This window comes from Esox lucius, chromosome 12 (assembly GCF_011004845.1).
Source record: "Esox lucius isolate fEsoLuc1 chromosome 12, fEsoLuc1.pri, whole genome shotgun sequence".
Lineage (NCBI taxonomy): Eukaryota > Metazoa > Chordata > Actinopteri > Esociformes > Esocidae > Esox > Esox lucius.
Genome location: NC_047580.1, coordinates 3,465,236 through 3,491,555, shown reverse-complemented (window position 1 = coordinate 3,491,555; position 26,320 = coordinate 3,465,236). Strand labels below are relative to the sequence as shown.

The window sequence follows — 26,320 nt, the reverse complement described above, 5'->3', positions numbered from 1 at the left end:
GAGAGAATGGGGATGTGACGTGCTGGACAGATACAGGAAAGACAGGAGGATTAGAGGAGAGAAGGAGGGAGCAACAGAGGGAGATAATGAAAGTCAGAAGAAAGGATGGAGAGGAAGAGATGCAGAGAAAGAGGAAGAGATAAGGGAGGCAAGTGAAACCTGACTGTTGAATGAAAGATGGTGACCCAGGAGAGTGCTTTGTTTTGGGGTGTGTGGCATGGAGTGAACTAGTGTTTTCAGGGGATTAGATGCCTGTGTTTCCAACACATGACCGTTATGTCCTGTGTTTTAGCAGACCTTGAATCAAATCTGTTTTCTATCTGTTTTAGAAACTCAAGATTCCTTCTATATGAAATATGATTTTGAGTTACGACATCAAGTTAAAGGGGAGCTGCTTCCCCTCTCCCTACCATTCCATGTGTTACCAGCGGAGAGCTGCCTTTAAAGTCGGTTTGTGTGTGTATGTGTGTAATGTGTGTCTTTGCATTTGTCTGCGTGCTTTATTCTTTATGAGCCCATAAGTTGCATCCTCTAAGAAATCCCTACACCTCATCCCCTTCTTGGTCCCAGTATGACTGCAATGTTGCTGGGATTGCATGGTACCTGAACCCCCCCCCCCCCCCCCTTCCCCAACCTCCCGCTCCCTTCCACAGTCTGGATAATGGGGGTGAGAAGCTCTGTTGACTGTTACTGTGTGTGTGTCAGGCTGCCTGGCCTCTTATCGGTCCATCAGGCTACCCTCAGATTCTTTTTCCAGATGGGGTGAGATAGTCCCTCAGAGGCCCGGACCCCCGGAGCATGGAGGCCTCCCTGATCTCCTACCTGATGGAGGTGCTTTAATGTGGCCTCGGGTTTCATCTGTCTCCCCTGCTTTGTCGGGCCTGTGATGGTGTCAGGATGCAGGCATGTTCAGGTTGCTTTCCTGGTCGCTGGTTCTGGGTATAACTTCTGGGTAAAGGTTTAGGTTTTGGTACTCGCACTTTCTGGATTATCTTTGTAGTGATAAATAGATTGAGAGTTGTGCTACGAACATACACACACACAGAAACATACATACTTACACGAGAAACTCCCACCGGTTCACAGCAGGCCTTTGGACATCACCTCAATAATATAAACACTGGTCCGTATAGAAATAGGGGAGCAAGTGGGTGGGGGTAGCATATGCAAAGAGAGAAAAAGAAATCAACTGTGATGGGGTGAAATGGAGGGCAGATACTGATAGTTAATGTGCAGATTTCAGACTACTGAGAAAGGAAAGCAAAGGATGAATCTAACAATGATACTGACGATGACACATTAACACTTTTACACATTAACACTTTAACACATTAACACATTAAAACATTAACATTAAAGATCCATGAGATTTCCACTTCAATGATTACTGACATTAACACATCAAAGAAGAGCAACAGTGTATCCTCAATCAGGTTGAGGATAGTGAGACAGAGAGTGATACAGACAGACATACAGACAGGCATACATACAGACAGACAGACAGAGAACCCCTGGAAAGAAAGAGATAAAATTCCAGGCTACCTTTTATTGTTGTTGCTCAAACCTGTACTTAGGACCTGCATGAACATTATACACTTTCATCAAAAAATGTTTGGTCTTTGCCTTGAACGTTTGAAGTGATAGATGAATATTTAAATGCCTTCATCCTGCCAAAACCTTCATTTCGTTAGCTTCTGTGAAGTGGGTGGGTGGGTCTATAAAGTGTTTTTTTGCGGGTGTGTGTATGTGTGCTTGCACGCTTGTATGTCAAAACAACCTGCACCTCTGTAAGGAGTAGGAGGTACGGATTCCACCCGTATCAGTTTAACGTTTTGGCACACCTTGGCTGTACCACAGAGAGCTCACCAACATCTCCCTGAAACTAGCCCTCTATCATTCCCCATGGGATGACAGAGAGAGGGAGAGAGAGAGATAGAGAGAAAGGCCTACAGAGGAGCAATTATCTAGTTACTGTCTCTTGGCTTCCATCTGTTCTTCTGTTCAAATGTGACAGTACAAACTTTAGTGTACATAATTCATTAATTTGATTGGTTACCTTTTGTCACCACTCAATTTACCCTAATGGTGCAGCTAGTAATTGCTATATTACACCAACAATTGAATCCGTCTTAGAGCATTGACTAATCTTTTTCAAGTGACATTTTAGGCATGGTGATTTTGTATGTTAATGTAATTTCTGTCTCTAACATTCTGTGTGTCTAGTAGAACCATTGGACTGGTCTATGTTGCACTTGCTCCTTCCCAGCATCCATTGAAGCGCTAGTTTACATTGGAACCTTTTGGCCTTACATATGTACTGCTACCTCATATACCTTAGGGCCTAGCTTCCATACCGCTAACTCACTGTAGTTACTTTTGGTCCAGCATTTGTACCGCTAGTGCCTTTCGACCTTGCAACTTTACCTCTAACTCACTGCAGGTACTTACAAACCTAGTATATACTGCTAGCTACCATAAGCACCTTTTGGTCTAACATCTATACCACTAGCTCACACTTGCTTTCACTCAGCGTGTATTTGCTCAGATGAAGGAAATTATATAATTAGCTAGCCAGGGATTGTTTTCTTTCTCTCATTCATTCTTTCTTCCCCCCCTTTTCTTTATTTCTCCCTTTCAATCTCTCCTCAGTGACAGCGAGAGATGTTTCCAATTTAAGCAAAGGCACACCCATGTTCCTCTTTTTTTTTATGAATCCACTTGCTGCTTCAGGAGTTGTAAAACTCTCTAGCTACCTCTCTCATCCACTTTCTCAGATTCCTTTTAATTGTTCAATAGCAGTTGTGTTAGACATCAATGGTGTGGAAATGACGACCATGAGTGGTTTTCAGGGGGGGGTTCATGGTTGGGGTAGGTGAGGGGGGGGGGGGGTTGCGTTGGGCAGTATTGGGAGGTGGTTCGGGATAAAGGTGCGGTGTAGGGGGTGCAGTGGAGGAGAAGCTGGCATTTTGCTCTCTAATTCCAGCGGGCCTTGAGGCCTGGAGCGGCGCACTAAGAAGGGCCTCTCTGTTGCTCCCTGGATCAGCCAGGTATTGCTTACATAAAAAGCAAGTGAAAACAGCTGTAGGGATAATTAGCTTGATTCTCCATTACATGCCATGAGGGCCAATAACTAAAAAATGGAGTTTTGTTTGGGTTAGAACTGCAGCCCCAACCAGGAGGAAGTTGTAAAAGTCAGGCGGAAAAAAGAAAGGGAAAGAAAAAAAGAAAGAGAGAGAGAGAGAGAGAGAGAGCGCTCATGAAGCAATTGTTCCATGGGAGATGTTCTGCCTCTGGGTTGGTTGATGGAGACCATATTTTTTTCAGCAGGGTTTTGTAAAAGGGCATTGTTCCAATGTACGCGTGCACGAGTGTTCTTGCACTTTTGTATGGGTGTGTTTCTGTGGTTTTATTGTGCAACAGGGTGGTGAAGACAAACTTTATTGTGTTATGGCAGACATCAAAATCTGTTTAATGATGCTCATTTTGCGCGCTTGCATGCGTTCATCTATGCATGTGTGTAATTTTCTCCATCAAAATGTGCGTGTTGGTTAAATTCATCAACTGTTTTGATTTCTTAATTTTTACCTCCACCTACAGTGGGGGAGAACACTGACAATTTTGCAGGTTTTCCCACTTACAAAGCATGTAGAAGTCTTAAATGTTTATCATAGGTACTCTTCAACTGTGAGTGACGGAATTGAGACTGGCCAAAATCCCTGCTGCAGTGTGTGCAAACCTGGTCAGGAACTACAGAAAACTTATGATCTCTGTAATTGCGAACAAAGATTTCTGTATCAAATATTAAGTTCTGCTTTTCTGATGTATCAAATACTTATGTCATGCAATAAAATGCAAATTAATAATAAAAAAATCATACAATGTGATTTTTGTTTTAGATTCTGTCTCTCACAGTTGAAATGTATCTATGATAAAAATTACAGACCTCTACATGCTTTGTAATTAGGAAAAACTGCAAAATAGGCTTGTATCAAATACTTGTTCTCCCCACTGTATGGTGTTGTACAGAAATATGGAAGATGGAATGGAATGGATACATGTTGACCAGAACTGGGCCATTTCTAGTCTACCCAGCAACTGAGTACCTCACCTTACCTCTGTGTCCAACATTGAAAAGTGCAGGGCAGTGTCACAAGAATGTATCATCCTCTTGTCTGCACATCGTATGATCTATTACTTTTTAACCATGTGAAAATATCTATAGGTTCCACAGCCTAATTTTATTTTGGGATTTGTTTCTGTTTGAACAGAAAATACTGTGAGAATGTTAAGTAGAATCAGCTGTCACTTTTGTCTCCCATCGCATTCCCCTTAAAAACGACGGCCCTCCCTCCATCCTTCTTCTATCCCGCAGAATGGCTTATTTTACATCTCTCCACTTGGTGGAGTGAAGGGGAAACTTTGTACCGGTAATTGAATTTAAGTATTTTTTTCTTCTTTTCTCTGAAAAAGAACAAGAGTCATAGGATAATTGCTAGTGAAAGAGCTGAGCATAGGTGGTCCCCAAACTCTGCAAGGATCCTTTTTACAAGCAGTTTACATTAGTACCACTTAAAGACCAAAAAAATAGCGGAGAGCAGCCCCACTCACTCAAATCCAGACATTTTTGGTCGATATTTAATCCGCAGATGGACAGACAGGCTGGCAAGTGGACATGCAGACAGACAGGCAGACCAACCATCCTGTCTGTCTCTCTGGGGATTAAATATCTACCTGTCTGACAATCAGAGAGATCCTGTTTAGCTACCTGTATCTCTATTCATCTGTCCCTCTCTTTCCACCTGTCTGACAATCAGAGAGATCCTGTTTAGCTACCTGTATCTCGATTCATCTGTCCCTCTCTTTCCACCTGTCTGACAATCAGAGAGATCCTGTTTAGCTACCTGTATCTCGATTCATCTGTCCCTCTCTTTCCACCTGTCTGACAATCAGAGAGATCCTGTTTAGCTACCTGTATCTCGATTCATCTGTCCCTCTCTTTCCACCTGTCTGACAATCAGAGAGATCCTGTTTAGCTACCTGTATCTCGATTCATCTGTCCCTCTCTTTCCACCTGTCTGACAATCAGAGAGATCCTGTTTAGCTACCTGTATCTCGATTCATCTGTCCCTCTCTTTCCACCTGTCTGACAATCAGAGAGATCCTGTTTAGCTACCTGTATCTCGATTCATCTGTCCCTCTCTTTCCACCTGTCTGACAATCAGAGAGATCCTGTTTAGCTACCTGTATCTCTATTCATCTGTCCCTCTCTTTCCACCTGTCTGACAATCAGAGAGATCCTGTTTAGCTACCTGTATCTCTATTCATCTGTCCCTCTCTTTCCACCTGTCTGACAATCAGAGAGATCCTGTTTAGCTACCTGTATCTCGATTAATCTGTCCCTCTCTTTCCACCTGTCTTCGGCTCCTGTCATTAAGCTAACATGTCTGTCTACCCAGACACACCCCAACACCTCTTTGTCTTCAGACCAATATCACTGCCTCCAGTTTTGTGCATCACTGTGAATTGTTTTAGGAATGGCAAGAATGTGATTTCATTTACTTCTACGTCATGCAAGGCACATGTGCCAGTCTTGGTACGCAAACACTGATACACATGCAGTTGCACAAACACGTACACAGTGCAGAGCTCTTGTATCGTAGCCTTTAGGCTGACAGGGCGGCAGTCAGACACTTATCTAGCATGCAGTCTGTTATGGCAGAGTTCACTGTAAATACAGGAAAGACTTTACCCTGGTCTGAACCGTTGAAACTGTGGGAAGGGGTGGTTGCAGAAAAGGGGGGTTGTAGAGACGGGTTAGAGTACCAAGGAGTCCCGTATGGCTCGGTCAGTGAGAGCATGGTGCTTGCGACGCCGGTTCAATTCCCACGGGGAGGGGGGCAGTACCAAAAACGTATGACAAATATATGCACTCACTACCATAAGTCACTCTGGATAAGAGCGTCTGCCAAATTAGTTCAGTGTGATAGTCAATAGGAGGAGTGAAAGAGAAATATAAAGAGATGAAAAGTTGTGTGAAAATACAGAGATGGATCATGTCCTATGCAGTCTGCCACAAGAAGGGAGGAAACCAGCTGAGGTCCACCAGTTTTCCAATGTTGATAAGACTCTGCAGAGTAGATAAAATAAACGTCAGGAATTTATACACGCAGACAGTACCCAGATGCCAAAACATTGTACATACAGAAAGTCAGTACGATACTGTATTGTGTGAGACGTTGAAATATTTACATTTCAAAGTTTATCTAGCGCTGTCCAGCCTGAGGATTATAAAGTACCTCAACGTGGAAGAGGTTAACTTACCTCATTCGGTGTCTGAGCACCCTCTCAGTGTACTGTGGGAATGCGAAGTACTATAGAAACCACTACACTGTCAAAGACCCATTCCAGTTTCATTGGGTAACTGCACAGTAGCACCACTGTGTTGACGCAAAGCAGACATTTTGTGTCGAAGCCTGGGAGGGTGTGATGAAAAAGGTCCGCTATGCAACTGGATTCACTTGTCCCAATCTATTTTACATCAAGCATGAGGGTCAGAGAGCGGGGTGCGGCATCTAATCATACTTTCTGTTGTGCTGAAGTTTCTTTAACATCCCTTAAATGAAATGGTGGCCACAGACTCTACCCAGAGATGACATAAGGTCAGGCTTGCCGTGTGAATTTGCAGTCTGAATGCATCTGTTGTTTGGTGGCGGTGAGGTGTTGACTGAGATGAAAGAGGAAGGGTCTGTAGGCCCATCTATACAGGGGCTGGGCCGTCTCCATTATGACCAGCCTACATACCCGCCACTGCCCTATTTGTTGATTCTTGGGCCCCAAAATCATTAATTAAAGTGCAGACGACGGCAAGGTAACCTGAGAAATCCGTCCATACACACAAACACACACACACACACACACAGACATATAAGGCACACACTAGCATGCACACATGACTCTCCCTGTTGCATAACAAATGATGGCACTTCGGTTAATTGCTAAGGCCTGTTTATTTATTTACGGCTATAATGGATGGTCGTCTTTGGCCCGGCAGCCAATCAACAGCCGGGAGAGGGAGACAGGAAGAGAGCAAGAAGCCTTATAGACATGAAGACATTTTGCATTCTGCACTTCAGCCTCTCTTTATGTTTGCCTTTACGTTCTAGCTTTAACTTTTTTTTGTTCTTCCATGCTCTTGAGAACTGTTTGCTCAGCCAATGAGGCACCCAGGTCTTAAATGACATACATCATTGTTTTTTAAAATCAACCCTGGTCAAAAAGGTTGACTTTGTTGCTGGCTGGCTGGTCCATGAACGCCTAAGTAACAGACACATTCCAATAGAGTTGGTTACAAATGAGCACTCAACATTTGAGTTTGTGCCAAATACGTTTAACGCATTCTTAAGGAGATCTGGAGACTTGCCAGACTGTTGTAGGGACAGAACAGTCATGCTACAACTAAGAAAAAAAAGACAAATTATTTTGTGCGGTTCGAGTGCAGTGCTAGTAACCAAAAGTTGCAGGTTTGAATCCCAGATCTCATAAGAAAAATAAACTGTCTTTTAAAATGGTGCTCATGTGTGTAATTGCTCGTATAAGTCACTCTGGATGACAGCATCTGCTGTAATTTTTTTTTAATATATTTTGACATTGAAGTTGATTTCTTCACTGTGTGGCTCTGGTACATTGATGCAAAGTGATGGGGAGATTTCCTTTAATCCACACAACAAGCTTGCTTAAAACACAATTTTTCATGTCTGCATGCACATTTCATTAAGTGTTTGTTTACTTCTCACACTAACGCCTATGCCTTTTGTTTCCCTACAGCTGCTGACGATTTGGGTCCTGAACCAAGTACACGTACACCCCCCCCCTCCTGTCCATTTCAGAGGACCAGCTCAACTGTTCCAGGGGCCAACCTGACTGCAGTAGCCCTGGGATCCTCTCTACCTGCCCTCACTGAAGACAATCCATTTTCAGCCTTCAATTTAAAAAAAAATATTTTCTGGTGTTCACCATCACCGCTCGTTAGATGCCAGATATTTCAGATTTTCAGTCATACAGCATTAATCTAGTTGTCCTTTACAATCAGAGAGCAGTGACTCACACTGGAAGGCCTGATGACTACAGATTTAAGTCTTCACAGCAACTGTCAACCAATCATTTCACTTACCTTGCGGAATAAAATCCAAAAGAACTGACCAGGAAGGGCCAATGAAAATGACCAATGGGAAATTATTTTAAAAATTCAGTTTGTGAGCCCTTTAAAGAAATTGGGAGTGAGCAACTCCTTGTGTGGGTTTGTTTATGTAGCCGCAGCCACATACGGCTAGCATTAGCATCGTCCACAACATGGATCTCAGATCCACACGGACCTTCGCAATGTACCGTGCCAAAGGAACCACTTCCTATCAGCAGACACACAGAGGATGGGAACTGGGTTGGATTTACTATAGAACCCGTAAAAAGAACCTAGATCACAGTTCTGTGTACCTTTCTCTGAATCCTCTCAACTCTGCAAACAATTCTGTAATCCTAATCAATGGACATTTCTCTAGATTGACTGTCCTTCAGGTAGATGCCCATTACATCAAGCAGTTCAACCCTCTTTCATTAGAAACCTTAACTATCAAGGGGGAACACATAACTGAACTGACATTATTGTCTAGGGGCTTCTTCCTTCTCTGAGTGGAGGGTACTAACTGTGACCAAACGAAAACCTCTGAAGAAAACAAAACTCTGTTTATACTTTTTTTTCCCGCTCTCCCTGGTGTACTTTGTTTGACTAACGAGTATCATGTTGTGTTTGGTTTTCTACATCTGAAACAGATTGAGTACTGTTCTCTTTGAGGTTTTTTATCAGTGGTGTGTTTCTGCTTGTTGGTGATGTTTGATTTAGACGTTGCTTTATTCAATAGTTTACTTGCAACATGCATTGAACTGGCTGTATCCATATTGAAGTTTTAAGGCATCAGTCCTTTGTCCTTATTACAGAAGAGATTGAGGAGTGCAGCTTTATGGTAGCCTCATCTCAAAAGCATTGTCTGTATCACAGGCTGTGCTTATCAGTTCAGTGGTGGTGATTTTGTGTTGTGTGGTGTTTGAAAGTGGCATGATGCAACACGATTTCAGTCCCCTGAATCCGCTGCTATTGTTTAGAGCTTGTTCAGTTTTCAGTGAGTATGTATGTTTGCTTGCACAGTTTTCTGTGTCCGTGGGAGCGAGCGTGTGTATTTGCATGTGTGAACAGCGCTGGGTCTCTGTGTGCAGGGTCAAACTGTGTTATTTACTTGTTCTGCAGTCTGTTGCTGTGGTCAACATGTTTGTCATCCAATAAAGTGTGACGTTTTTCTCAGCTGTCTTGAGAATGTGTCTCTATCGAATAACCTCAAACGTAAGCTAACGTAGAAGTTGTGAATATTAGGCTAAAATACTATGCTAACGTAGAAGCTGTTTATTATTAGGCTGAGACACTAATAATCTCTTGAAATGATTCAACACTCTGACAATCAAAGAATCAAGTTTGTTTCTCCCCTGTTCATGCTCTAAACCCATCTCTCTCTCTCATTCTTTCTCTTTCTCATAAATTCAGCCAGATGTTATCTAGCTCTCCTCCTGTGGGGAAGAGGGAGGGAGATGGAGTCAGAAAGCACTGGTGGTTAAATGGGTGAGGGGTTGTGGGTGAGTGCTGGGGGCATGTTTTAGGACCACTGTAACCCCATCACTGCCAATCCAACATTTGCCATAATAATGATGCTCACTTCACCAGAGCTAGCAGCAGTAGGGCATGGATTCAGCACTGCCTACCGCTATGATCATGTCAAGTAACTTTACATAAATGTATGATGGATGGATGGATGATGAAAGTACAAGTGTAAACATTTACTTCATTTTCTGCCTATGGACAACAGCTGTATCACTCCCGCTTCAAAATGCAGTGACTAAAATAGTACCTGTTGGGATCTGTAGGCATTTCGTTGGTGTGTGCACAAACACACTCTTAGCAGAATAGGCAGACTCACTCATCGAATTACCAAAAATGTAATGCAAAGACAGCCATCTGAAATATTGGCAGGATACCTGAATGTGACATTGGAAAACAGTCAGACACAAAAACACATCAAGTTTTTATTTGAGCAGGCGGCCAGCACTGTGTTGTCAAAGCAGAAAGTGTACAGTATGTTTTGTTCTTTATCAAACATTAAATGTATGTTTTATTTCCTAATTGTATTTCCTTTTAAATCCACTGGAATACAAATGGATTCCACCTAGATCTTTAATTGCTGGAAATATTGTCTAAACCGATTAATAATGGTTAGCTGCAATTTTATTCTCTCCCTCTCTTTAGAATATGTGGACTCTGTAGTCAGTCTGTACAACAATAATCACAACGAAACCATGAACACTTTGGCGCCCTTATAAACCTCCAACTTGTTCAAATCCAATGTTCTGCGATAACGCCCATGTTCGGCAATAAAATAATAGTTATTCTAATGACCGTAATGCTAATGAATACAGGCCTGCGCATGACGAGAGCCCTCTGTATAAGCAAACAGTGTCGACCTGCTTGCCTTGGTTTTTACTGAGAGGTAACTCGATCTCCTGCGCTTGAAAATCCTAACTCGGCTCTGGCACGGATTGGCTAATAGCCGCGGGTGCTTTATACGTTTATTTTAGGTAATAGATACGCTTGTTTTGTTACAGACCGTTCCGCCCTTTTCTTTTTTACCTTTTTTTACTTTTCACCTAGACGCAACTTCCAAGTCTTTCCCAACTGGCCCGCATTCTTTGCCCCCAAAAACTTGTGTGACTTTAAAGAAGAAAATGCTTTGGGAGAATATCTGTTGCGCATGCGCCATCAGTAAGTTTTCCCCCGCGCATCATTGGTTGGGTTTGCTAGTTTGAGAGAGGAGGCAACCGGGCAGGTGACAGAAGCGGAGGGAATTTGCAACACTGTCTGCCCTTCAACGCGCACACACCCGCACACACCCACACGTAATACCGCGCGGGGGTTACTCTCCGAGCGCACTATTTGCAGGTAAAGCCGCTGATCTCCACGCGCCATCTCTCACATACACACAGTGCGGTTGTTTGCAGTGTTTTCTCCGGTGGCAAGCTTGAAGTGGATTTAGTGAAGTTTGGGTCTTGCGCCATTCAAAGGGGATGTGTTGGGAACGCACTTTTTGCGGGTAAAGTTTTTTTTTCTCCAGACTAAATCTTACGAGTGCAGGCGTTTCTTTGCGGAATGGAGGATGAAATAGCGGCCTCAGGTTTGTGGCGAGGAACCCTGTGTGGATGTTTCCATGGGTAACCTGCTTTGAGTTAAAGGTGTCACTGCTGTTGGATCATATCTCTCCTCACCTCTTAGCAGTTCGTGTGTTTAGCTGCGCTTCACTCATAGCCAGCCCTTTGGAACCTCTATAAAGCTGCAAGGAAACTTGGAAGTTTAAAATCACCGCTCTCATACTACTATCGAACGACGTCGCAAAAGTTTACTTGGCAACTTGTTTATTTGTCAATCACGCCCACGTTTAATAAAGGTTCGAATTATTCGAATTGCTGGACACTGTAAATAAATTCCGTGAATATATTCCATCGTCTCTACCCAGCTCTCTCACCACTGTTCCGCGCGCACGGAGCGCCTTCGTTGATAACCGATTGCCCGTGCCAATCTGCCGACGACGACCACTGAGAGCTGCAGGACTATCACGGTTACCACCACCTTGCCCCATTACATACAGGAGACCACCCCGTATAACCCAGATTTTGCACTAACTGCTTTGGATTGCAACCGACCTGAGACCCCAGTATAAAAGGATTCTTTCCAAACACACGATACGGTCTTGGCACTGGAATTATTCGTTTGATCATCAATCATCTTCCGAAAGTGGATTATTGTACCTAAACACCCTTTTCCCTGGTAAGTTTAGATTGTTGTTAGTTGATTGGTTTGTTATTAAATACATTGTTTTTGATTTTTTTTTTTAAACTAAATACTTTAAACTAAACAACACATACTTCTCCATAATGCCCAGGCCTTGTTCTTGTCATTTTATTTAGGAAGGATTCTCTTTCGTTTTACCACAGTCTATAGTCAATCCAAAAACATTCACCAGAATGATTTCACCCTGAAGTACACTTTTTCCTAAAATATTGTCTGCATTGTTAAACGGATGCCACATTTTCTAATTTGTACACTAATTGTTAATTTTTTTCTTCTACAACTACTAGGCTATCATCTATGCGCTCTTTCCATCAAAACATATACTCTGTCTCCCTCCTCTGGCCTTCGAAATCGAAGCTTGTGCCTGCTCCAGCCTGAGACTGATTAATATTATGTTAACGCTTTAGTGATTTTTATTTGTATGCGAATTTTCATGTACGGAATTGTAGGCCTACTCCACAGTTGAATAAAACGAGATGGATATGCACAGATGTAGGCTTTTCATTACTCTTCCAAAATTAGCCAAAATTATGTCAATTACTTTTTGTGGGAACATTTTATCTATGTGTTCGATGAAAATAATTAACAATATGACTTATTTTCCTGCTCTCTAAATCGAAACATATAATTGGGTTGGGGTAAATACTTTGAGAGTAAACGAACTATTCAGTTTTAATTGTTATTTCTGAGGTTTAGGCCTAATTTATTCTCCATGTAAATATGTAGTATCGTTTATTTAGCTAGTCTATCACCTAATGAATGTGGATATTAAAAATACCTAAGGCCTAATTGTTGTATGAGAAATATAATATATTATTTAATCATTATTTTAGTCATGATATTTGTATAGGCCAATGATAACTATTAACTTATACGTAAAGGTATTTTTTTCTGCCCGTATTCCTCATAGTTTTAGGTCGATGTGGCTTGACTAGGTTGAAGTCACATAAGTTGGGAATTTTGTATACCGGAGAGTGGCTGTCGTCTGAGCAGAATGTCACTTACTCTGAGCGTCTGGGGATAGTTATTCTCCATTGCAGTTATTCGAATGTGAACAACATTTCAGTTACTTAAAATAAGTAAAATACAATTCTGAAAAAATAATATATTTCAAATATTCCAGCCTCTTAATTGACTGTATAAAAACGTGTCCTGCACCTCATCCGTGGTTGTTCTTTTAGCAGGTTACCTGTTACAGGCGAAGTACCCACTGATGTAGCTTTTACGTGTTTCTTGCGGCTGTGCTTATTTTTAAGTCTATTCTTTCATCCGTTGGACAGACCGGAGTCTTCACGTTGGAAATATGAACTCGAAATAATTGTTATACCAATAAGATGTTATCTAGTTTCCTATCATAGATAATAGGTCTACTAAAATTGGTGATATTACCAATGTTGTGATTAGGCATGATATCCACACTGCCAAGGTTGTAGCCTTATTGTCAAACGTATTGTTGTTGTCATTTGATTGGAGAGGTAAACTGTCAGCCATAACAAGTCAAAACTCGGAAACTCGGGTAACTTTAACTCGGGTTTAATTCTGATAATTTTGTAGGACAGTTCAAGTGATCTTTGCTACGGGAATGAAGATCTTCGGATTCCGTTCACACCTGAACGCGGTTTAGGGCCTGCATCTGGGACAAGCGGCCTTACTAGGGCAGACAAGTATTGGCCAATATTTTCCGTCACACAGAATCCTTGTTTAGGAATTGTCTGTGTGTGTGCTTTTTCCCCGGTATGACTATATTTACCTTTAGGCCTGTAATTAAAATGAAAGAATAGAATGGGGACTTTCAGCCAGCTGACTTTACCCGCCAACCCTAAAGGCACTGCCAAAACTGAAAGCGTGTCTGTCTGTGTCTGTCTGTGTCTGTCTGTGTCTGTCTGTGTCTGTCTGTGTCTGTCTGTGTCTGTCTGTGTCTGTCTGTGTCTGTCTGTGTCTGTCTGTGTCTGTCTGTGTGTGTCTGTCTGTGTGTGTCTGTCTGTGTGTGTCTGTCTGTGTGTGTCTGTCTGTGTGTGTGTCTGTGTGTGTGTCTGCGCGCGTGCGCGCGCTCGCGCGTGCGGTGAATTTGGCCTTGTCATTAATGACTATTTAACGTGCCCAGTCTCTGTGAGTGTGGCCTGTTCTTAAAATGCACAGCTTGACAAATTAAGCGACTCCGTCTCAACAGTCACTACAGCTTCGAAAACCAAGAAGCAGAGATTCACACAACCATTGCCATTTCATATAACCCATAGCCATAAAATGTGAAGGAAATAGTTTTTCAATTATCAGAACCAGAACTGAGTGAGAACGGATTTTGCAATTGCAGTTAAACAGGCTACTTCGATTAAGTATTTTCACTTAGTTAAATCACAACTTCACCTAGACATAATTTAGTCGCTGGTTGTAGACCTATATTTGTATATTCACGAAGTTCGCCATCAATTCAAATCATTACCCCGTTTTCGCAAGTCTTCTATAGCTAATTATGTTTTGATTGTATTGTCGTCCTTTAATCAAATATTTTTCAATGATTTTGCTTATAACCACAAAGTAGTGGTCAAACATGTCTAGTCCTATGTGTAGATTACATCGTCAGGTATGCTTTTTGCGCGGTGAATACGTGTTAAAACTATTTGCAAGCTATTTTAAAATAACCTGCTTAAAATTTTTATTTACTAATTAATCTGTTAAATATTTTCAAAAAGTATTATTTAGGATTTAAAATAATAAATTTTAAACTTGATTAAACATATATGTTTAGGAAATTGTAGGTCAGTGCGGCCGTCTGTGTCACAAACGTATACATATCCAAAAGGAATGTGTACATTAAAATGCTGGATTTACGTGTATAATGTAAAACAACTCAATAGTTGGCCTTGGCCATTTGTGGTGGAAACGATGGATGAAAGTATTATAGTATAAAATAATTATGAATTAAACATTAGATATTACCTAACTTGCTCAGAATTGTATTCACATATTAGATATTTTTAACAGTCTAGACATCCTCATGAGACAAATGTGTTCTAGTGCTGGGTCAAATATAAGTATTTAGGCTACCTTGAAAAACGTGTGAGATAGGTCAAGCTTTAGTAAATTGAATACAAGTAGAAAGTTAAGGCTTTGCAACTTCCTTTGGAATGTGTGTTTTAACTGCACATTACACATCAATGTTTCTTTGTGATACAGTTGAACACACAGGTTTTGTTGCTCTTTCCCTTTCCATTTCTTTTCCACCCTATTTCAACCGTTCTGTCCCTCTGTTTTGCTCTCCCTCTTCTTTGTCTGATTGTAGAAGAATGCTCTTATGTTGGGTACAGCCAACTGGCTGTATGGTGGTATGTCTGTTACAGGTTGGTTTGGGTTTGAAGGCTATTGTTATTTTGTCTGCCTGTTTATTAGTACAATGCTATTCACTCACCTGCTGCCAAAAGCCTGCTCTGCTGCAGGCACAGATGGTCACATGCCTCTCAACACAATTGGGAATTGCGATTTAGTACCATTAAAAAAAAATCCCTTACTGTAACCTTACCCTAATCTTGATATCAATATAGTAACCTTTCTGCACAAACCTAAGCTAACCATTATTCTTAAACCTTAATGCCTAAAGTTAACAGTAATGGTAACTCTAATTCTTACCAAAAACATGACGACAAGTCAGAGGTTATTTTCAGAGTATGGCCTCACTAAAATAGTCCTCACTACAATAGTAAAACTGGAATACACACACACACAGCAACGGAACACTCATAATATATTTTTGTTCATATAATTCAATTAAGCATTCACTGATAAAATCCAGTTAAGAGTTTTAGGTCTATTTAGCCCTATTGTTGGTCTGTCTGTCGGTCTGACCCGTTGTCCGGCCGTTTCTCCCCTGTACCAGTCAAGCTGATCCAACATGTTGTTCCTGCGGCGGCTGGTGCGTGTGTGCTGTCCCTCGGCGCAGGCGGGGGGCGTGATGGACTCCAGGCCCTGTGTGTTTGCCCTCACACTCCTCACTCTGCTCATGCAGGTGGTGGTGGAGGCAAACTCATGGTGGTATGTACATTTTCCATTACATGGCTATTTTCTCAGGTTGTGTGTCTGTATTGTGGGTATTTTCTCGGTTTGTGTTTTATTCACTTGTCCATGTCTGTTACGGTACGTGCATGCACGTCTTTGTGGCATGATGGCTATGCTTTTCGCCATTTGTGAAAGTGTGTGCCCGAGTGTGACTAGGCCGCTCTGACCCCACCACATGTGAAATAATACAACTTGCTGACCGTAGCGCAGAAGATTTTTAGATATACAAATTTTTTAGCATATTTTCTTTTTCCCTGTATTGCCAAACCAACATTTTTTATTATATAAAACAGTCAATGCTGTGGTTTTTGAGTACCTATCCAAATATGTGCAGACACGAGTCTCTCCCTCTCTCTCTCATAGGTCTCTGTACATGTATGTGTGTATTTGTGTGCGTGTCTTTTTGCATGTATTTATGGTGTGTGTATTTGTGATTACACAACTCTGAATAATTTGTGCCAGGCAGAAAGTAAAACTTTTACAGACATGTTTTGTATTTGCTTATAGGAAACTAGAACAAACAATAAACCAATCACTTTAAAGAGAATAATCCTGAAGTAATTAGCTGTACTGATGTCATTAGGCAGAAGATGAAAGTAACCCGTAGTCTTTTCAACACATCCATGAAGTAGTATGTGTTGAGTCATTATATTGTTCAAAAGCTATTGTCTAAGTTGTAAGATGGATATTTTATCAATCAGTTTTAGAATTTTCAGTTCTTCCTTACTGTTAGTCAGTAAAACAATAATACACATATGACCACAATAATTTCTACAGTTTTGATTTGGTTTTACTCATTTAATATCTTAATTTGAGAAGGATTCTCCTGCTTGAAAAAGCGGAGAGGAAGTGAACATGTGGTCCCACATGGATTATCTGTTTGTTTGATTTATGAGTGTGTTTTCTCTCATTCTTGTACTTCTTACCCCAATCAACCAACGTGGAGTTGGCGCCAATTGTGCACCTCTTCTTTTTTGGGGGATTAGCTGCTCAAAGTGTCTGAGTGTTTGTGTGCACAAGTGTTTGTACACAAAGCAATAAGTGTCTTGCTCAAGGCCATTGTCTAACCAAAGCTTATTCTCAACCTCTCCCTTTGTTCAGGTCTTTAGCCATGAACCCTCTGCTAATCCCAGAGGCCTACATTATTGGTGCCCAGCCTCTGTGCAGCCAGCTGGTGGGTCTGTCTCAGGGCCAGAAGAAACTTTGCCAGCTGTACCAGGATCACATGCAGTACATCGGCGAGGGAGCCAAGACTGGCATAAGGGAGTGCCAGTACCAGTTCAGACATCGCCGGTGGAACTGCAGCACGGTAGACAACTCGTCCGTGTTCGGACGAGTGATGCAGATAGGTGAGGTTATTTCTCTTTGAAATACATATTCCAGCATTTTCATGCCTCATGGGATAGAGACAGTGGTAAAATCTAGTTTTTGGTAAATGAGCTGTGGGCTGGATTTGAAGCTATTTCTGCTGCAGTACAAGTGCATCGGAGGCTTAGATCATTGGAACATCCTAGGCCACAGGAAGGTTATTTTTGAGACATTTATCCAGGGGGTCTAAGACAGGTCAATCTTGACTGGTTTGTAGCAAATAATTCAGAAGGTTCATGCAATTTTTACTTGATCCACTACGAACTTTCAAATCTCTAAGTATTACTGTCAGACACCATACAGGCTCCCAGCTACTATATAGTGAACATTGTCATAAACCCACTTCTATTGGCTTTAAAAGCCACACCTAACATGATATCTGGCAATTCATGTCCAGCTTTGTTACCCTTCTCTATGTTGTCAATGTGTTTTATCACTCTCTGTAGCTGGTTACTAGCTAATTAAGTTGACAGAAATACTTTGGACTTTAAGTTAGTCCTAAAACCTTCCAAAACTACAAAGTAGGTTTGCCCAGCAGAAGTATATAATCCGTAAGTATATCGTTTGTATATTTTATTTGTTATTACAAACTTTGACATGAAATGAGCCACAGCTGTACAGAACCATTGCTAAACCTTCACAATGTTTTCACTAGATACACAATTAAAGGGCCAGATGTGCTATTAAAATAACAGTCAAAGACATTTTCTTACAGGCCTGATGTAATTTAATCATTGACATGGACATCAAATTTCATGGCACCTGTGCTCTAGCCAACAGCATGCAACTACAGTGCGGATTATGCTTCCCTAGGATACATTGACATCATTATTGACAAGCGCAGTGAAATGGCTGCCACACATCTATCATCATATCTCAAGAATGTACAATAATCAGCCCATAATCTTCATCACAACATATTTAGTATATTCTGTAACTTAATTAACTTCAAGCTTCCCCTAGTCCTCTTAGCGGAGGCATCACAGTACATAATCATTACGTGTCTCCAGGTTTACTTTGGTTTGATGGTTATTTTCTCAGTGTTTGTGCATTAAGGCATTTCCATAACCACTTCTTGCATAATACAATTTGAAGATACAATAAATACATGTTTCCTTCACACCTACTGTTCTTATACTTTTAACAAGTCCTGTAATTACATTGATAAATTGTGAGAGGAAAGAGTCTGAACATCTGATTTTATGTTATGATCTCTAAATAATGTAACTCACCACATCGTTTGGAGAAATGTTATATATAAAATACGGTACATCTTATTATTTTTGTAAATTTATTTTTACTGTGTTCAATAGGGTATTAGAAATACCACATCTTTATAGGGCTCCATTAGTGTGTTTTCTATAACAATTCTTTACATGTATATTGACAGAAAATGCAAGTGGTAGTTTTGGTCCGTGTGTGTGTCCGTGTGTGTGTCCGTGTGTGTGTCCGTGTCCGTCCTCCCTGTAAATACTTTTGGGCTGAGTTTGCTTTTGTCTTGGGCCCCCCTGCCATTCTGAGAATCCCTTTCTACATATATATTCATACACAACAATGATTTTGTATAAGTGAAGAATGTGCCTATTTGAATGCAAAACAAAATGAATAGCTTGCAACATATTTTCTTTTCTTAAAAGTAGCTTTCATTTCTGAAAAGGTTGTAAACTCCACGTTATACTATTCTGGTTTGTTGTATTTTACTCTGCATTTGTAGAGATTGAGTAGAAGTGGTAAGTGTGGTTAAATGAGGAGTTGAAGTTAATGTGTGACCACTTCTTAGTTAGTGGTTTTGAGGTTCACTACATATGCTACATTGTAATTTGAACCTGTTTTCCAGAGCTGCAAATAAAATCCTACAGCAGCAGGACATTTGAATTACATAGATTATATATGTTGATACATTTCTTGTTAGGGCAATATAAGTTTAAATTATTTGAAGTAGAATTTACAAACCTAAAATCTCAAACAACTTTGCATTTCTTGCTGTGCAGAAATGTTCCCACACCCAGCTGATCAAATTAAGGTGCCCCATCTGTAGTTTTGAGTACACAAGTTCTTCCTCCCAAAATACCTTTTGGGTCATTTTGCATACATTATTTTCCTGTGTGACTTTCATGAAGCAATATGTATTAAGTGTCTTGCTCAAGGGCACAGCAATTGATTTTTCACCTCGTCGGCTTATAGATTTGAAACCTGTGACCTTTCAGTTACTTGCCGAACGCTCTAACTGCAAGGCCACCATTCCTGTTCATCCTACTGGCCCACAAAAGTTTTTAGAGGTCCCCTCTTCTGTTGTAATCATAGGGTGATGTTGAGCAGCTGTGCTGGGGGAATAGTTTCTCGGTGAGGTCTCTTGAATAAATCACATGTGGACTGGGGCTTCATGGTCCGAGTCTGATGTTCGTAACAGGGACAAATTGCATTCAGCCCCAATGTACAGTATCTCAAACGCCACTGCATGCATGTGAACATGTACTTTACACCCTGTGTGTGTGTTTATGCGCATCGTTCAGCTCCAACGTTCAGTTTCTCAACCGCACATTTAAATGCATGAACACAAATGAAATGTGTTTGCACTGTTTGCACACAGGTCTGCACATGCATGCAAGCATCTTTTGCCCCTGATTGAACCCAGAGGTATTTCAGTATTTGGTCCTGATCCTATTTTATGGTAGTGTTTGTTTTATGTTCTCTCCTGTGTTTGACTTCGCCACGGGAATCCGCGTTGAAGTGGTTTTACTGCCGGCATTTACTGTCCATAATTGTCATGTTTCATTTAAACAAAAGCAAGTCTCTCATGCCGTTCTGCCCAACATTGAGATGGCTTGAGCATTTGTGTGTGTGTGTGTGTGTGTGTGTGTGTGTGTGTGTGTGAAGAAAACAACATGAGAGAAGAAATGAAAAGGGCAGGATTTCTGAAGACCCTTTACTGTTATCACCTCAAGTGACAACCATTATTGGCCTGAGACAGTGTGCTCACCAGTGTGCGTGAATTAATGTGTGCTACTTGTGTGGGTGTATATGTATGTCCTTTCCCTATGAATACCTTTGGTCTGAGCTTGCTTTCGTCTTGGCCCCACCACGGTTCTGAGAATCCAATTATACATATGTCTTCATATTTGAGGACATCGATAGGAGGCCAGCCCCCCTCACCCCTATATTAAAGGGAGGACAAGGCTCCTGTCTCGGCCCAGTCTGAGCCAAATAAACATATCCTCCCCAGTCTGGCTGACTGTTCAGTGCTGCTGATTTAGGGCTGAGCCCCAGGTTAGCCCCAGTTGTCCATGTTGGCTGCCCCCAGGCGGATCGAACCAGGTCACTTGATGGCTTCTCTGAAGGATAGAGGCATAGGCTCTGTCCTGAGAGGGGGAGTGGGAGAAAGGGAGATGGAGGGGAGAGGACAGCTTGTCTGTCGACAGCTCCGCTATTAGGCCAATCTCCTGCACCGCGTTTGGAGTTGTAGAAAACTAATAACCTTTTTCCCCCTTGGCCGACCCTGCCGCCGGGACTTCCCATCTGGACAAGATTCATTCAGTGCCTCCACCTCCTGACTTCCCCTCTTTCACCCCTGTTCCTCACTCTGTCTTTAACCCACCCCCACACGCACACTTAAACCTGCTGTTGTCCTTACAATATGCCTCCTATGGATTTAGGCCAGCAGGTATATACTCAGATTTCAGTGCTTATCTCTGTTTTATCTTTTCCCTTAAATATCTCTCCATCTCTTTCTCTCGCTAACGCTCACTCTAACTGCAATACTGTAGGCTGAAGAGGAGAGGCTTTCTGGGCGATGATCGTATTGGGTGGTTAACAGTGAGTGTCTGAGAGAAGTAGGCGGTGAGCCAGTTTGCATGTCTTTCAGGGGAAATGACTGGTTTGGAACAGTGCTTGGGTTTGGCAGCTGCCACTGGAGGGTGCTCGGGTGCTCTCCCAACAGCTGCCTCAAACTAAAATAAGAGGCAGGCTATTAAAGGGGTATAAAAAAAAAATTCAAACCTAATTGTCGACTTTTATTAACCTTCTCAGTTTTGGCTGAGGTAGCAAAACAAAGGGCTCTAGGGTTCTGGCATGGCCTGAAGGTAGCGAGGGGTAGTTCCCTTTGTGGATCTGTAGTCCAGCACCATGGTCTGGTAGTGGATGCTAGCTTTAACTGGAAGCCAGAATGGGTGACATCAGAGAACTTGGGAAGAGTTGTAGATGCTTTGCACAGTTGATGGAACAAACAGGGAAATGTCAATTGCCTAAATATAGCAATTAAGCCATCCAAATTATCCCATGAATGGAACTTTGTCTGAAATAGCTATGGTGAATTTAAATCAGTGAAAAATTAGGTATAACATGCCACATAAAAAAAAAAATATCCCTTTAATGTTGTGTGCAAATAGGCAGGGTCCTTCTACTGTGGGAAGCTGGGTAAAATGAGCCTAGAATACCTATAAGTGTTGATTTATCTGTCAACATAGTATGGTTGTCCTGCTTCACATTGATGTGTGCTTAAGCTCCATGAAGTGCCGTTTGTGGCCCGGCTCTGCTCCCCTGACTCACTAAAGTGATACATTTTTTCCCTTTTTGTATTTGACATCTCATCACTTTAAATCCTCAGGTCACAGCCCAGCCTAGACCACTGTAATATAATTATTTAGGTTGTCTTTCTGACCACTTGTCTGTCCATCCCCAGGAAGCAGAGAAACTGCATTTACTTATGCTATCAGCGCAGCGGGCGTGGTCAACGCAGTGAGCCGGGCCTGCAGAGAGGGTGATCTGTCGAGCTGTGGATGCAGCCGCGCCGCACGTCCAAAGGACCTCCCTCGTGATTGGCTATGGGGAGGCTGCGGGGACAACCTGAACTACGGCTACCGGTTCTCTAAGGAGTTTGTCGACGCACGGGAGAGAGAGAAGAGCTATGCCAAGGGTTCCGGCGAGAGCGCCCGGCTTATGATGAATCTGCACAACAATGAGGCTGGAAGGAGGGTGAGGATGAATAACACTCACACATTCTTGTCACTAAATGATTGGGATGCCCAAATCACTTGTACCAAGGCATCATTCATTTTGTAATTATTCTTATTATCTGCTTGGTGTTCCCTTAGTTGTTAGAAAGTAATACCACAGTTGAGGGTCAGTACAAAGAATTAAATGCACTGTCAATCGATCAGTATTAAAGCATTTAAAAATTACTTAATTTTGAATGTATACCTGCTTAAGTTTAGCAACAAAAAATGTTTATCCTAAGGCTACAGATTCCGTATTTTGACATCTCTAAATTACGTTGCTGGTAAGTATTTTATCACTATAGCGAAAGTGGACATACATTAAAAATGATTTTAATACAATTAATGTATCTTATTTCAAGATATTTTCAAATGTTTCCATAATACATTTTTTGTTTAAAATAAGCGATTGTTTGCTAATTAGGTTAAAATATGTAGCTTGGTAAGACAAAACGACACAAAAATGTGTATTTGCAATGACACACCCTAATAAATTGAAGCACTGTGCCTGTGTATGTTTCTTTAATGGCACAGAGGCACACCCACAGAGGCACACCCACAGAGGCACACCCACAGAGGCACACCCACAGAGGCACACCCACAGAGGCACACCCACAGAGGCACACCCACAGTGTTTTGAGGGAGTGGAGGTTGGAAAGGCAATCCAGGTCAATCAGATGGACAGGTGTCAGTTGATCATGTTACAGCTCTGTATCTTCAATCCTCCCAAAGCCTGTTTTTGATCTCTGTCAGATGGGATCATGAAAACGCACTGCTTTCTGTAGTTTGTTCCAAATCCTCTGATGCAGCCTAAACAAAAACAGCTCACAGGGCTTTTTCCACATTTCTGACACAATGAACGTACAAATGAATTTGCATGGTTTTGTTCAGCCTGCTTTCATGCAAAATAATATTTTCTTTGCTTTCTTTGGTAGCTCGGTCTCTGTCGTTGTTTTTCTTTCAATCATTCTCATTTATTCTGTTCTCTTTTAGACTGTGTCAGACCTGGCCCATGTCTCCTGCAAGTGCCACGGCGTTTCAGGCTCCTGTAGTCTGAAGACGTGCTGGCTGCAGCTTGCCGACTTCCGCAAGGTGGGCGAAACGCTGAAGGAGAAGTACGACAGCGCCGCCTCCATGAAGCTCAACTCGCGTGGCAAGCTGGTGCAGCGGGACAGCAAGTTTAATCCCCCTACCAGCAATGACCTGGTTTACATAGAGTCCAGCCCAGATTACTGCCTGTCCAATCAGAGCACGGGGTCCCTGGGAACTGTAGGTAGGCTGTGCAATAAGACATCCGAAGGAATGGACGGCTGCGAGCTGATGTGCTGCGGCCGGGGCTATGACCAGTACAAGGCCCAGATCGTGGAGCGATGCCACTGCAAGTTCCACTGGTGCTGCTATGTCAAGTGCAAGCGGTGCACCAAAACCGTAGACCAGTTTGTCTGCAAGTGAGGAGGCGGAGAGCATGTCTGTGTGCATGCATGCATGTGTGTATCCTGTCTGTGTGCATGCATGCATGTATCCGGCAGAGGTGGGACAAAGAAGGCGAAGCAAGAGTGAGAGAGAGAGGGGAAGAAAGCAAAAAAAAAACTATATAAATTATATTTATAGAGTTAAACAATTATACAGTTGCGAAAGACTCACACTTATTTTTCCATGTAGAAGTTCCCAAAAAATCAAATGCCTCCACAAACTGATAATATGGTCAAATATTTATTTGTCATCAATTTCCTTCTTTTTGCCTGGTGATCCAAAGCAAATTTTAAACCCGTGAATACTCAACCTTTGGAGACCAGCGGCCAACTAGGTTTGGTTTATTATCGGTGTGCCTTATAGTTTATAAACGGCCATGTCCAATTGGTTGCCATGACTGTGAAATGGGAGCTTTGCTCCTGCTTCATAACACTAGCTTAGTTCAAAATTGTGCTTGTTGGAGAATGCCCACACCCAAAGTCTTAAGTATTGAAACTGGGGCTGTTAGAGGTACCTATTGTTATCCACCATTTGGGAAGAGGATGCTTCCCCACAGGGCGGGTTCCCAGATTGAGCCTCTGTTGGATTCTTGAATCTGGCACCTTGGGTTTGTAAATCTGAAATTCTGGCCCTAGTCCTGCACAGCGCCTCTCTCTTGGTTGTGTTTGTCAAACAAGGCCTTAGGAAAGTGGGAGAGTTCTGGTTCTTGTTTTGGTTTTGTTTCCTCCTGTATCCCACAACGCCAAGTACTTCCCAGACACCATGGCTAGACCTCCTAAATACATTTATCCTATGCACTTTGAACCTGAGGCCTTAGCCCGACTGTAGGACTGTTTGTTTTGAATTACAGAGCATCGCCTGTAATATGCCATATTAAAGTAATTTTTTCCCTATAAATACAGATATCCACTTAACATATAAATGCTACTTACATGGTTTGAATATATATGGGCAATATTGTGGTTATGATGGTGAGATACTCTGTGTTCTGTATATAGTACTGCTAACCAACAAACCAACAAATCATTAAATTGTATGTATTTATTTTCTTTTATCCAGATCTCTTTAAAAAAAATAAAAACAAAAAAACAACACAGCTCTATTTCATTCAATGTATTTGAATTGTACACGTTTTATTTTCAAGTACAGTATTTTCAGGTTACTTAATTTTTCACATTTAAAGATACTGTATGTTTTCCACACCCATTTGGTTCCCCAGTGTTGTTTTTGTAAAGGGAAATGCACCTTATTGATCTAGAACACCTGCTCATTATGTTTTACCCAACTTCAGTTAATATCACGGACCACACTAATATCACAATTTAATTGTAGCTACAAACCTCTGAATACCACTCAGTTTCTGTACATTACCCCTGTGATTGTCATTAAACACCTCAATCTCTATACATTATCATTATCCATCAAAACTATTTATTACTTTCTTGAATAATAGGGGTTTGCAAAAAGTTTCTTTTACAGTAGGTATTATTTTATTTCCTTTTTTATTGGATCGATGTGCTTTGTTTCAATAAATATTAAACTAAAACCTGCTGAATAGTCGTAATTTTCAATACAAATCTGTTCTGTTCTGGTTAAATTCAACTTCACATTTAAAAACTAAGTTTGTATTTATGCCATGTATTTAGCCCTGATTTTGAACATTGTGTATATTTTCCCCTATCCTGGTGCTCAGTGAGAAATAGACTGTTTTTTGTTCTTGTGTACAGAATTGACTATGGGAAGATTTGTCTGTATTTTTATACTCTTTCATTCTGAACTATGAAGTGTCTGCTTTTGATGGTGTAGGAGACATTGATTCTACAAGTTAATTATATGATCAAATCAAACATGTCATTAAATAAACTTATCTGGAACCTCTATTAGGAGTTTGGCTTGTGGACTCTTAGTTTACACCTCTCATGGACAGACTCTGGTGAACAGATAAAAATGGCCAGGATTTTTCACAGCTCACTGAGAGTTGTGATTACATCCAGCCATACTTCCAAGTTTGTGGTTTCTGTGATTGATTATTTGGAGGAACCAGGGTTGAGTTAAGGCAGGTCTTGAACTGGTGGGGTCATTTTTAAGCTTGTGTGCCGATGATGAATGGTTTCACAACGATGAATTCAAAAAATACTATATCATTAAGAAAAATAACTTTTTGGCCCTGATAAACTCTGCTGAAATTAGTATTGTTAAGAGAGGGAATTGGCAGAGAGTTTCCTTTTGAGGAGGAGACTTTGCTTCTCCTGCACGAGCGTAATCCGAACTGTTAATGTTGCATATAACAGCAAATGACAAACTTTAGATTTCTGGGTGACTTCAGTCGGGAAGAGCTCAGTGCGTGCGTGCTTCGGGGTGACTTCAGTCAGGAAGAGCTCAGTGCGTGCGTCGGGAAGAGCTCTGTGCGACTTCAGTCGGGAAGAGCTCTGTGCGTGCGTGTTTCGAGATGACTTCAGTCGGGAAGACCTCAGTGCGTGCGTGCTTCGGGGTGACT

At 41.6% G+C, this 26,320-nt stretch overlaps 2 protein-coding genes across 4 annotated transcripts in view; both read left to right on the top strand.

Moving 5' to 3' along the window:
- The window catches only part of LOC105013995 (ERC protein 2), a 274,188-nt gene extending 264,836 nt beyond the window's left edge, over nt 1–9,352 (top strand). For both annotated transcript variants that reach the window (XM_020051575.2, XM_020051576.2), the window contains exon 18: nt 7,825–9,352. In XM_020051575.2, coding sequence (XP_019907134.1) covers nt 7,825–7,920 — 96 coding nt within the window. In that variant the 3' untranslated portion in view covers nt 7,921–9,352. The remainder of the gene's footprint in view (nt 1–7,824) is intronic.
- A 1,210-nt stretch (nt 9,353–10,562) lies between these two features.
- On the top strand, nt 10,563–25,701 carry wnt5a (wingless-type MMTV integration site family, member 5a). 2 transcript variants are annotated; one of them, XM_034296095.1, is made up of 6 exons: nt 10,563–10,858; nt 11,607–11,917; nt 15,813–15,967; nt 17,093–17,340; nt 22,038–22,330; nt 23,344–25,701. In XM_034296095.1, exons 3-6 carry the CDS (start codon nt 15,828–15,830, stop codon nt 23,800–23,802), a joined length of 1,140 nt encoding a protein of 379 aa, XP_034151986.1. In that variant the 5' UTR covers nt 10,563–10,858; nt 11,607–11,917; nt 15,813–15,827; the 3' UTR covers nt 23,803–25,701. The 2 variants fall into 2 exon arrangements, with proteins under 2 accessions (XP_034151986.1, XP_010874222.1); XM_010875920.3 differs by lacking the exon at nt 10,563–10,858 and adding an exon at nt 10,865–11,035.
- Nucleotides 25,702–26,320: the final 619 nt, after the last annotated feature.